General features: G+C 33.8%; 2 protein-coding genes across 2 annotated transcripts in view; one reads left to right on the top strand and one right to left on the bottom strand.

The window, feature by feature from the left end:
* Window position 1: 1 nt before the first annotated feature.
* Window positions 2-1,829, bottom strand: LOC113496252 (growth arrest and DNA damage-inducible protein GADD45 alpha). Its single transcript, XM_026875430.1, has 3 exons — window positions 1,558-1,829; window positions 989-1,205; window positions 2-729 (listed from the first exon to the last, which is right to left on the bottom strand). The coding sequence occupies exons 1-3, from the start codon at window positions 1,617-1,619 to the stop codon at window positions 511-513; spliced, it is 498 nt and encodes a 165-aa protein (XP_026731231.1). The 5' UTR covers window positions 1,620-1,829; the 3' UTR covers window positions 2-510.
* Window positions 1,830-1,955: 126 nt separating this feature from the next.
* The window catches only part of LOC113496250 (electron transfer flavoprotein beta subunit lysine methyltransferase-like), a 44,331-nt gene continuing 33,090 nt past the window's right edge, over window positions 1,956-13,196 (top strand). Inside the window, exon 1 of the mRNA XM_026875426.1 lies at window positions 1,956-2,030. The gene's annotated coding sequence lies outside the window, so the exon portion shown is untranslated. The remainder of the gene's footprint in view (window positions 2,031-13,196) is intronic.

Below are 13,196 nucleotides of genomic sequence, written 5' to 3'. Positions count from 1 at the left end.
ATTTCATTATAACAAGATATTTATTCTAGTAAATGTTCACTTCATCATATTCACATTTAAAAAAGTATAAAATCCAACAATATATTCTCCTCTCGAACTCTTCAAATACCTTTTTAAGTAGACATTTTTTACACACTTCTTGAAAGTAGTATCTAGATCAAGCCAAAATGGCAATTATCAACAACAATATACAATTTACAAAGAGATCATCTCTTGCACATTTTGGCAGAATTGCCCAAGTCAGTCGCTTACATACAAGTATCTATAATTCTACAAGAAATTACTTTTCAGGCTGTACAACAAGTTTAAACTCGAATTCACAACAGTAATTACAAGGTAATCGTATTATAGATACAATAGAAAATCCTCTAGCGGATGCAACTGTAGCTATTAGACAAAAGATGGCGCTAAACGCCGAAGCCGCTCCCAAATTGGCCGAGTCGGCAAAGGACCTTAATTAGTGGTCGTATTTTTTTTTCTCATATACATGATTCCAAGTTCTCGGGGTTTTCACTTCTCCGGCAACTTGATCACCGGGGCTTGTGTGTGTCCCCAATTCATCTCACAGTGTTCGATGAGATCTCTCTCTGCATCTGACAGTGCTGATAGATCAAATTCTTGGGAGTCACTAAACGGGTCTGTATACGGGTAGTGAATGAGGAGACAGCCGAAGTCCATTGTGGATGTACGACAGCCAAGCATGCTTCTTAATTTAGCTTCGGAGTCAACCTGTGAGCAAAGGAAATACACAATTAATACCATTATTTTTTAAACATAAAGTACTTTGACAAATTACTAGAAATGTTTACTCAAAAAAATAAAATGTCAGTACTTAATTAATATAGTCAGTCGTTAAAGAATTGAAATAACAATTACAGACCATTGAGGAAAACCAAACGAAAACTCTAAAGAAATACATATTGCACAACATTTACGCCATGTTTCTATAACAAGTTGAGACTTTGAGAGAACCGTTACTTAAACCTACCTTAATGACGTAGATATCGTTTTCATCGCAGAATGCCTGTAGGAGCACTTCTTGCATGTGAGTGGCGCTGTCTCCAGGGGGCGCCTCTGCAGTTAAGCAGAAGAGCGCACTGTTGTTAGACTGGGAGAGGTACTGGATGGCAGGCAGAAGGCCGACAGTCAGCCTTTTCTCTGCACACGCTCGTCGCAGCACCGTTTTGATGCATTGACTTATTGGGCTGTGGAAGAAATTGGATTTATTAGTTGAAGTCCTTTTGGGTTTAGGTCGTCTTGTATGTGGCATTTTGGCTCCACTGCTAATTTCTTTTCAGAAGATTTAGATTTTAAACTCTATGTTGGTTCTGTTTAAGCCAAGATTTTATTTGAATCTTAGTTGTGGTATTTTTAGTCTTGAATTTTGAAGATCATTTGAGTTTTTCTAACTACTGTAATGGGTAATTGATAGGCTTTTCAAGTCCACTTTGTAAATTACTTTTGGTTAATTGGAATTTTTGATCTAAAAAAGTTTTTTCTGGTAGAAAATATTACACTATTATCCAATATTTCACAACAATTAAAACAAATACACACCTTTTGGCAGCCATGCCGCTGAAGCTTTCAGATTTTACGGGAACAACTGAATCCTTGTACATTTTGTTAGACAGATTGATGCTTTTCAGTTCCAATTTATCACAAATTTTAAACACTGGGTTTTCTTGCACGTGAATTTTCACAAACACTTTACACGATCCTCCAAAATCCTTGTTATGCAATCCAAGTAACAGACACAGAACGTTCAACTTATCGCAGTTTATGTCACAATTATTTCACAACTTTATAGGTTAAACTTGCGTGGTGTCGCTTTGAGTACTCTGAGCAGAATGTGGCGATAATGACGTCGCGCCCCTCTTTATAGAGGTTACCACGCATGCGCGTCGTCTCTGTCAGTGTGCGTGAAGCATTGAGCCAGAATCGACGGAGATTCTTCGAAATTCTATAGTGATTTTGTTAGTGTGCGCGCGTTGCGCTTGTATTACCGTGGTACGGGCGTGTGTTTATACGAGGTGAGTATGTGTGTGTTTCGTGTAAACCTGAGGTGGCAGGTCGCAACGCGTTCACGATAAAACCCAGAGTTAATGAGCTATCCCTCCCCCCGCTGCGTATCGAATAAGGGCGACAGCGGGGGTTTTAACTGGTATGAACGATCCAAAACGTTTTTGTTTGTGAATGTTTGTGTGCGAGCGTTTTATCCGTAGCGTTTGGAATTCCCAGAGCAGCTTGGGTTTTATTCGGCGGAGGAAATGCGATTGCGATTGTTTCGTGCAATTTAGCGTTCGCGGATACTGAAATTTCACGGTGTAACGCGGTCAAAGAGCATCTAAATCCGGGCTTAAATTAGCCACTATAACATCATTAGTTTCTGCTAACTATCTAGGTATCTTATCTCTTGCGTGTAACGGTACCTAACTATCTCCGTGATAACCACTATCGAGTTGGTAATAAAATTTACATTAGTCTGATAATTTACTTTTTTCAGCTAAAATATTTTGGATTTTTTTTGAAGGTCCTTTTTGTGGAAAGTTTTAACGATAATGCTTTTTCTGTTACTAACGAATCTTATCTCAATATTTCTGCGCAAAAAGCGAAAGTTCTCAAACCCAAATCAATGGTTTCTTACAACGCAGATGTCAGTCATCATTCAATTGTTTTGACAATTATAACTTGCCCCTGTTTTTCAGTGACGTGTGCGTCAAAACAATATTTATTGGCAATTTATTCCAGTCAAAACAGTTAGGCTTCTTGACGTAAGAAAAAGTGGGCTGCGATTGCTGCGAAACAACGTCACGCCTCTAAACTGGTCAAATTATTTTTAAATGAGTTCTTACATTTACGTATTTGCGTCGGCGATCTGGTTTGTCGTAAAATAATTAGATATACATTAAAATGGCTGTTGCCAAGGCATAGGACGTTAATTATTTTTCTCGTTTTGTTTGAATATTTTCCTTATGACAAAATACTAGTTAGTAATAGTATTGACCGATAACAATTAACGGCCAAAAGTATAAAAACCTTTTTGCTTAGTTAGATAATGATTGAATCATTGACGCAAGTGTGAACTATTTCCTTTAAATTTCTACTTTATTTGGCTGTAGATAAAAATAATTAACTGATTGCCCGCAGTAATTATGAAAATTTAAGATCTGTAATGAAGATAAAATACTAATCACATGTCTTGTTATTTATAGTATTTAATTTAATATTATCGCTTAAATGTATCTGTTTAAAAGATAATACGAGGAAGAGTCGATTACAATTATTTTATCGAATTCATTATCATACGATTTTTTGCTATCATCTAGGTACTTATAATACTGCAAGGAGTAAGTACCTAGATCTCTACCCTAAAAAAATAGTTCAAAAAAGTTGCTAAATAATAAATGCTAAGCAGAATAAGTGAAGGTTGCAGCCTCCATTAATTCTTAATGGTAAAAGAAATCAATGGATTTACCCATTACTTAAAATTGGTAATTATAATTAATCGGCAATTACCAAGGAAGGAAATAAAAACGAAAAGGATATCGCATGCATTTCGAACGTCATCAGAAAAGCAGCCAGTTTTATTCAACTTTCTTTATTTAAATAAAGAACACGAGACTCTTTTTGTCTTCACCTCATTTTATCATTTAAAATGGCGCCAATGACATGACATTTTTATCATGCAAGTGTTGGCTGTCTGATCACTAATTACTTTTTGTATAATTGCAGGTATTAGAAGATTACATTTGCCATTATCACATGTCTATTTTATCGTAGAACACAAAAACATCGTGAATATTTTATAACGTGTTATTTTAAATGTCTGCATTGACATTTACGGCAAAATTTTTCCTTTACTTGAACTGCAGAATTTTTTAATCATTAAGATGTATTTGAACTCATTTCGCCTTTATATGAAGGATATTAAACCCTTTTGTGTGTCGTTCGTTGACTCATCGTTCGTTACACTTTGAAACGATGCCACCACGTGGTACTTTCGAACATAACAGTTATATGTGTGGTATTTTATCTAAAACTTAACTTTCAAAAACCGGGTTAATATAAAAGGAGTAAATAATTACACAGTCTATGTTATGCAGACATGTTAATTATTGGCAGACAGACAACGTCAGAACAGACATTTTTATTCAGATCCTTGAAATACTAATTAAATTTGATTAGATATCATAGCTATTACGATCAGACAATTTACAATGAGTAAATCAGTAGTCATTTTACAATTAGTAACGTAAATTAAAATGCATTTTTCTTCTAGTTACGTCTATTAAATTAGGCATATCAATGTGCTATCGCTTTGTCGATTACTATAATCATATTAGCGTTTTAAATCGATTAATTATACGATTATTTTTTACAATGCATCTCTTCTCTTAGTTTTATGACAATATTAAGTAATGAAATAAAACTACTTTTACGGATTTTATCGCATAATCAAAACGTCTAGAACTAAAATCTAAAATTAAACCGCGATAAAATCCGTAAAAGTAGTTTTATTCAAACAACAATCGCGTAAACCTAAGAAACCACGTACTATGTAATATTATGTCAATGTTTTTTTTTTAATATAATGGCACAAATATTGACGCAACAAACTTGCCTGTCATGCCACATTGGACATTAATTTTCTAATTGGACCGCTCAGCTACGACTTGACCTGTTACATGAAGTTTGATATCAAACTACGCTTGTCATGTGCCACCGCGTGAGATCGTTAACCTTTGTCTTTGATCAGTTATAATCTGTGTAATGTCACAGTGCCGGCACATGCGTTCATTATCAATAACCTCTATTAAACTACGCTCGATTGATATTCTTGACTTTATTTTATTTGTCTGGGTGTAAATTATCTATACTATGCATGTATTTAGAAATATATAAGTAACTTTATCAGTTGTCTGTTTACTATAATACAAGCTCTGCTTAACTTGGGATCAGATAACCATGTGTGAGTTGTCCCAGGATTGTATACATATACATAGATATTTATCGATAGTTAGGTTTTTAAGCTTCGTTTGTATGTATATTTAGAAATTATATGACAAAAGGCCGGTATTCATTGTGAATATTAGTTTAAACTACTGCTTTTTGACGTCTTTTTACTCAAAGAGCGTCGGTACTTCGATTTTTAATAAAGGTCAAGAACTTCAGTCCAGCGTATTCTAATACAAGTCTTCGTTATAAATTTATCTTACAAGCTAGTATTTACTTCAAGATATCATTTACGACTCTATAAAACGTGTTTGATTGTTTGTTTACTCCGTCCCTCACAACTCACAAGAAACGTTATCACAATTATAAATTGGGAATTTGGCGCGTAAATTCCACAGACAAATTAGTGACCGTTTTTTACACTTCTATTCTGTTTCCAAAAAGGTTAAAACCTTTTTATGAGCTGTGTTAAAGAATGTGTTTCAGTTAGACAATCCGAGTAACGAGGTCGTCTATATTTAGACTCTTATCTACATATTTCACAATAAATGTATTGTCTTGTTTTTGCCGCGTGATTTGCTGTTTGCGTATTTATCCTTATAACTAAATTGTATTTGATGGAAGTAAGTATGTAGGCTGTAGCTACACACATCAACTGCTCAAGAAGCAGTGAAACTAAAAGAGAAATAGATTTGATAAATTAGTTAGAAGTATACGGGAAGAAACGATTATTAAGATCTTAAAAATACTTGAAGGATATGCGCCATGGCCCTATAGTAAGATGACCATGTGGGAACAACATAGTACCTTATTGCTATTAATTGCGACTTAGGTTGGCAAGAACATTAATGATCAATAACGGGGGAAATATAAGTGGCCTTCTGTGATATAAATATTGCATCAAAAATATGAGACACGTTACGCCACAAAATGCACGACTTTGAAAACTTGAAACAGACTTCAAATGTTACAATATCTGCAGGGTAGTTTTCGTTGGTAAATTCCGCAAATTGCAAAACCTTTTCACACTTACAGGAAAGAGATTTATTATCTGTGGGTGGACGTCAAATGCAGTTGACATTGAAGGCGGAATGTTTCCTTTTTCAGATTATGTAAGATGTTTCCTGGAAAGGAATAGAAAATAGAATTTAAAAACAGAATGTTTCGTAATTTTAAGTAGGAGGTAAAGTCCTCATAATATTTTATTTATTTATTTTTTATTGTCTTTGGAGCGAATTGTGTAGTTGTGTCATTTTAAATTTTTGATACGTAAAATAAATTACAAATATAAATTTATATAGCCATATACAGAAATAAACACAATCCCGTTATAAAGTTTATTCATAAAACTATTAATAGCAAGATAAACAAGCGAAAAACCCGACACGTTTGTTTTTAACAGCCGTCAAAACAAATTAAGCACAGATTGTATTCAGTCAGTATGTTAATTGGCACAAGAAGGGTTTATTGTGGTTTTTTTTAAGTTTAAAAAAACATGATATATTTAGATACTCGTAAAAAATTCTTTATTGTAAGAAGCTATTCAGACTTAAATATAAAAAAAATCTTTGCTCAATAAGTCATTGAAACGTCAAAAAAATAAAAATGTTAAAAATTTAAAAGCGAATTTTCAACTAATAACTCATTATACCTATGACATTAAAATTAAATTAATGGATTTACAATTAGGTTTTATTAACTACTTCAATCAATAAAACCGACCGATAGAAGATATTTCTTTTGACGTATTCTTTCTGTTTATTCCCAGAACTTTCTATTACAGCCAACACTAACATGCTTAAGTACTTAAAGCAGTATTTACAGAACTACGCAACAAAATAATCTTGTTACATCCTACTGACTTCGTTTACCGGGAATCATGTATTTCTGATGCAATTTCCAATATATTTTTATTCTATACGCAAATGTATCAGATCTGATTACGAGATGTCAAATATGACGTGTCTATGTTTAAAAAAAAAACTTGCTTTTTAAGTTCTTATCTTATGGCTGACAGGAGCTGAATGCGAGCAGCCGAAGATAGATCTCGATGGCGTGTAATAGGGAAGGCCTATGTCCAGCCGTGGACGAATATGGGCTGATGATGATGATGATGATGAAGCTCTTATCAATGGATTGTCTTAATTATGATACATTGTTAGCAACGAACTGAGTGAAGGTACTTATTCGAGGCTCTTTAATTCCCGGCAAGGGTTGTCAAAATCACTGAGATTAACTGCATAGGCCTGAGGTAAAACAACTATCTCCCTAAAAAGGAAACTTAGAAACATTGAAATATCAAAAAAGGTTTTTTTAATACATCAATGCTTAAAATACTTATATTGGCCCTAATAGGTACATAGAGGTGAAGATATTGGCCGTCTTAACAAAATTCTTTAGATCCACACTTCAACTGCGACGGAAAATTTAGAAAATTCACTTAAACAATTAGCTTATCAGTTACTGACAATATTAGGAAGAACAACAAATATTTGAAAACAATCGTTTAGTATATCAAATAAACAAAAACTGACTTTTGACCTATCGCTCGTTTTATTGAATCATCGTGATACACGATAATGGAGTAATACTATTCAACATTTTGAACTTTTTACTTATTTACATTATTTCATCAACATAATATGAACGGGTTACTTTGAATGTTTTGCACATTTTGTAAATACTGATTGAAATGATCATTTTGATATTTTGTAACTGAAATTTTGCGGTGTTGGTATCATAATGTTTATTTTAGTTGCACAGTGCAATAATCAATGGTTAGTTTTAGAATTTTAAGAAACTTGCGCTCAAAAAACTGAACGGATTTAATTGGGGCTATTGTCGTTCACAACTGGTGCCACAAAAAAACTAAATAAAGAGAAGAGATCCCCAAAAAAATTAAAATATATAAATATCCGGTTAAAAAAAGAAATAAGTATTTTTTATATCGTATATTTTTTCTATGTAGCTTTTTCCATTCAAAATGCGTCCCACAGGATTTAGCAAAACGTTGTTATAGAGTAACAACTACATATTATTATGTTACTACTTATACATTATGTAGAACACACTCTCGTATACCACAGTTAGCGTCATACGGCATGAAATGTTAATATTTCGCAACCTTTACTTGAGATCAAAGACAACAGCAAGTTCAGACAATACTTTGCTGTGCGTCTGCTATGCGTCTTGTTTACGGCTATTCAACTTCATTATCACAGATAGCAGTACCATATGCATAAACTGCGACTTAGCGATCTGGTCAATGACTTCCACGATAAGCTTGGCAGGTGTGACCTTCGACCTTCGACCTTCAATATCGATCGGTAGCGCGTGTCGGATACATGTCAAGGTCACTGATCGGTAATCGCTAGGTTTCCGAGAAATGCTCAACTTTTACCATAACATTGTAATTTATGATTGTAGGAACATTTTGAGTCAGTGTTTAGTTGTTAATCTAGATTATAGGCGTGCCTTTATTGCTGAGGAAAAAAATCGCTTTTGTTTACGAGTAATGTACTCTCTTTCTTCATAAATTTCCTTTCATTTTTCGGGAATAATTGATTTTTCTCTCAGTTTTGCCAGCGTGTATTTCAGTTGTAACCTTTTGATGCAGGGTTTCAGAAAATTCCATACTAAGTTTCATCTGAACGTATGAGCACTGAAAATATCAGTGTGATTTTGATTCGCTGTCAGTGCTTCAGCCTTTTCTAACTTCTGTTGTCCTAAGGCAGTTAAAATAGAAGTAAAGTAACAAAACATAGCGCTCTTGTACTTGATCATGATTAACATAGCATACTTGTATAACATTTTGGAGTGATAGAATTCACTTGTGCACAAGAATGAAAGATCCTAAACCGCCTTTTTGGGCACATTACAAAATTAACATTCTAACAATTGCGACTACATCAATCCCATATACACGTAATTCATCTGACTAAGATTATATAACTATCTAAAAATATTGAGCGATGTGTGATCACCTTTATAAACAATACGAAATGCCTACAAGTTATGACGCTGCACCAGATTATATTTGGAAGATCATCCTTACTAGGCAATAAATTCGACGAAAGGATTATAATCCATATTAACAGTTAAGTATAAATGGAGAAATTATCAGTCAACGGCACTATTACGTCAAGGTCACCTGAAAACCAGATTTAAGTAGTGATAGCCTAGTGGTATAAACCTTTGGACTGTCAAGTCGAAGTTCGTAGGATCAAATCCTGGCTCACACCAATGTCTTTTTGAATTAATGTGCGTATTGCAAAGTAATTATAACTTGTTATAAACTTTGAAGAAACCTGTCGTGTGGAAATCAGCACAGTAATTTGCATCTTCCACATGAATAGACAATGCGACAGTCTTACTTTTCAAAGGGATTGTTGGAAGTTGATGGGTCACAGCTATTAGAATTGTTTAATTCTTTATTGACTGTACTTATTCCCAGTACCTGTCGATTAAAACCCGATATTTTTACCCGGTATAATATATTTCACAGAAGTCGTCAAATTATGGCCTTGACATAATTCCATGGTAAAATGTCCACATAGCCACATAACTGTGAATTCGTGTAACAATATTTTATTGGAAAGAGGTGAAGGGCAGAGCTAAGCTAAATATTCAATGTTTCGACGAAATATGTGGATTACTGAAAAATAACGAATGAAATATGTAATAAAATAAAAGAATTATAACAGTACTATGTAACGGTTTATAATATATTGATAAAGAACGTCTTTTCCTTATAAGTGAGGCGTGATTAACGATTTTGTTTGGTGAAGAAATAAGATATATACTTAATCTTTTTCCTCATAATATACATACCTATTATAAGGAAAACGTCTGGTTGAGAAAAGGCCTCTTCCTTTATGAAGTAGAAAAGGAATGCAAATGATTATACTTTCTCATTTCATAGCGTAGAGGGGCATCTTTCTTCTACCATTTGGGTATTTGACTTAACAAATCTTATTAGTCCATTAAACAAAATTTCAAAATATAGGATAAGTGTTTTACTCGATTGTATAAGTAGTATTGAACACATTGACAAATGGCAGATAAATGATTGGTTCTTATGTTTTTAGATCTTTAGATGGAGATCAAGATCTCGTGGTACAGCGTTTTAACTCCTTTCTTCACGCTATCAAAGAATAATTAAAAAGTAAAATAACCTTGAGATATCCTCCACGAAGCCATATCCTTTTACGAATCCGGTCAATCAACCACCTTGGCGATATCACAGAATCTTATTTTTTCCAAAATAATTAATATTTTCAATAACACAATGACTGTACTATATAGCCACATGTTCATCAAAATAAAAGTTGGAAGACCTTACTTCTGGGCCCCAATTCTGCTATTTACAAGTGCCGATGAATGAATGAAATTTCGCTTAAAATTACAATTTTCGTATTCTTTTAAGCATTTTTCTACACAATAATTTGTAATTCAGTACGGGACGGTAAGTGCATCCAAGATCAATACAATTAACTCTCAATCATTGTATTGGCAAAATGCTTCAGAGAATAGGTATAATTTCAAATTTAATCCAATTGCCATTCATTTATCGGCCATTGTAAAATAGCAGAATCGGAGCCCTGATATAATTTGATAAATCTTACAATAACTCCGATGATTCATAGAATTTGCAGAGCTCATAACGGAACAGGTAAAAACACGAAAATATCTTATCAGTGCTTCAAATACTACAATATATTGTAATGGAGATCCCTAGTTGTGTTGTATTAATTGGTGATAATATTATCAGCGTTTATTTATTTACATTAGACTCGTGTCCACGCTTAGTTTGTATATTTGTCTAGATTTTGTTATTCGTATGAATCATCGATGCAGAAGTTTGTCTAAGTGTTGTTTCCAAATTTTGGACAACTTTGATCTCAAAGTAATATTATACATCGGCCAAAACAATAACGAAATGTTTAAAACCTGCTCTCGCATGCTGATTATGATTTCTTTGAATTTAAATGTGAACTTTTACTTTTCTTCGGCTGCAACAATACTTGTAAATCGTGTAGACGGATTTATCGGTGTATCGTTCTGAAACGGAAACGGATCGCGGACTCAACCAACTAGGACCACTTTGTATTATGGTAAACGATGTACACTGAATTCTAAACGGTCGTAAATGGTTTACTTTAATTTTGGACCAATATTGTTTCATTCTTTAAGTGGCGCTTACGACTATTGGCCCAACATTATCACCATCAGCTGACATATTGGCACTCATGGAGCTCATCGGAATCATGTTGTTTTTTTTAAATAATTTATTTGGTGCAGACAGTGGCTACTTTATCGAACTATACTCAACCATTATCATTAGCTATAAACTCTATTGTCGAGGTTATAAGCACCCGTTCACCTTAAACTATGTCGGTATAAAATGTTGGGTTTTCCTATTGGGAAAATATTAGTTGGGAGTAAGCAATAGTTTGCTTAATGTGGGGTTTTTGTTAGGAAACGTTTGTGTGAAGTTATTGCGTAAATATTGCTTGCACATTTGGGATTTCTATCCGTCCTTTATTCTTCTTCCAAACGAATGATTTGAAAACCGTATTGTATATTATTTTATTAGTATTTAAGTATATGCTTTTGGGACTTCTGATTGAAAATATACTTCAATCAAGCAAATTATTCAGCATATCGAAATCCAATGCTGGATATAGTCCTCCCCCAAGTAGCGCCACAGTACCCATTTTTCCTCCAGTCTCCGGCTTCCGCATCCAGCCAGAGCATGCTACAATCAATCGTAATAATATTCCAAGTCTGATCTAGGGAAATCTTTTAAATAACTTAAGTCAAACAAACGAAGTACAACGCTTTTTTTTGACCCTGAATGAATAGGAACCACAAGATCTACCAACACCTTTAATCGCATCAAATGTTAACCCTGAACAGCGCAATAAACAGCGTGGAGAAGTGTTTATCTTCCAAAACTGCAGCGGTACGGCTAGACTCGGTGTTTCTCATCCAATGGCCTAATACCTAGCTGTTTTGTTATAAACATTACTACTAACTACATACACGCTAAATAATCCATCATAGAACCTGTTTAAAGGAAGGAAAACTATTCTATAAGGAAACGAAGACACAGACACCGTTAGTGTATATGTTTTATTTATTTAAAAATATTGTGTTACAATATATTGAGCAATAATTTAAAGTAATAATAGGTATTTATCTAAACAACAAGAATAACATGCAGTCAAAAAGAATAGAAGTGATATAGACAGTGTGTATGTGTATCATAATCTAAAATATCTCTTTCCGATTTATGTTTGACATTAAATTGTTTGTGTACATAAATTGTTAAATAAATACAGGGGTGATACCACTGGGCATATTATAGTTTCATAGGTAGGTTAACATTGGATGGATTCACATAGATGTCAGGGGACATAATGAATTTTAGGTTTTTTTTTTTTGCCCTCTAGCTCCGCTGTCCAGGTTAAATTTCATCAACCTAATAGATAGACAATTTAAATTTCACAGAAAACGTATCCTTTAGCCGCTATAACAACAAAAACTAACATCGAAATTAAACGAAATTTTGTTAAAGTTATGAACTTGTTGGTGGGTGACTTACATTTCAGAGCTTTTCCCCATTTGTATGGAACCCTAGCATAGCTTTAAAAACTTACAAGTGCGGTTTTTAAGCTTTAATAAAAAACACTTTTCTCAGCAATCGACGTGAATCATTTCAGATTCCGGAATCCGATCACAATTGACGTAGGTACTTATACCACGTTAAGGACATTACAGGGAATATCAAGATCTTATCTACAAGTGCTCTTAGTCAGCCTATATTAGATAAATCTTCTGTCGAAGTAACAACTGAGTCACTTCAGAAATAACAGATTTAAAATCTGAAGAATGATCACGTAATGATTTGTCGCCTATCACCTCTCCACTATCCTCAACACACCTTTGTAGTTTAAGATTGATTTGAATCAAGAATGTTGTTGTGAAAGCGAGATGACGCTCTACAAGGCGTAGATGCCTCTCTCTCCCACCTACACACGAGATTACATACCGTAGAGGCCATAGAAACAACTTGACGAAACAATATATTTCCCAGAAAATTACACAATGTTTATTGACTGACAAAATAATATTGGGGGCAGGTCGAAACAGTATTTAAAATTCAAGATCAGTTTTGTTTGTAATGCGATATTTGGGTCAATAGAATTTCAACAGGAAAATATAGTTTGAGAATTATTCCT

Source organism: Trichoplusia ni, chromosome 7, assembly GCF_003590095.1.
Source record: "Trichoplusia ni isolate ovarian cell line Hi5 chromosome 7, tn1, whole genome shotgun sequence".
NCBI lineage: Eukaryota > Metazoa > Arthropoda > Insecta > Lepidoptera > Noctuidae > Trichoplusia > Trichoplusia ni.
The sequence above is the reverse complement of the archived record's forward strand: the minus strand, read 5'-3'. Positions and strand labels throughout refer to the sequence as shown.

Excerpts from the sequence above, each read along its gene's own strand:
- LOC113496252 (XM_026875430.1), bottom strand. The coding sequence starts at position 1,619 with ATGTACAAGGATTCAGTTGTTCCCGTAAAATCTGAAAGCTTCAGCGGC. Across the intron at positions 1,206-1,557 it reads AGCGGCATGGCTGCCAAAAG|CCCAATAAGTCAATGCATCA; the intron begins GTGTGTATTTGT and ends TTTCTTCCACAG. Across the intron at positions 730-988 it reads ACGATATCTACGTCATTAAG|GTTGACTCCGAAGCTAAATT; the intron begins GTAGGTTTAAGT and ends CTTTGCTCACAG.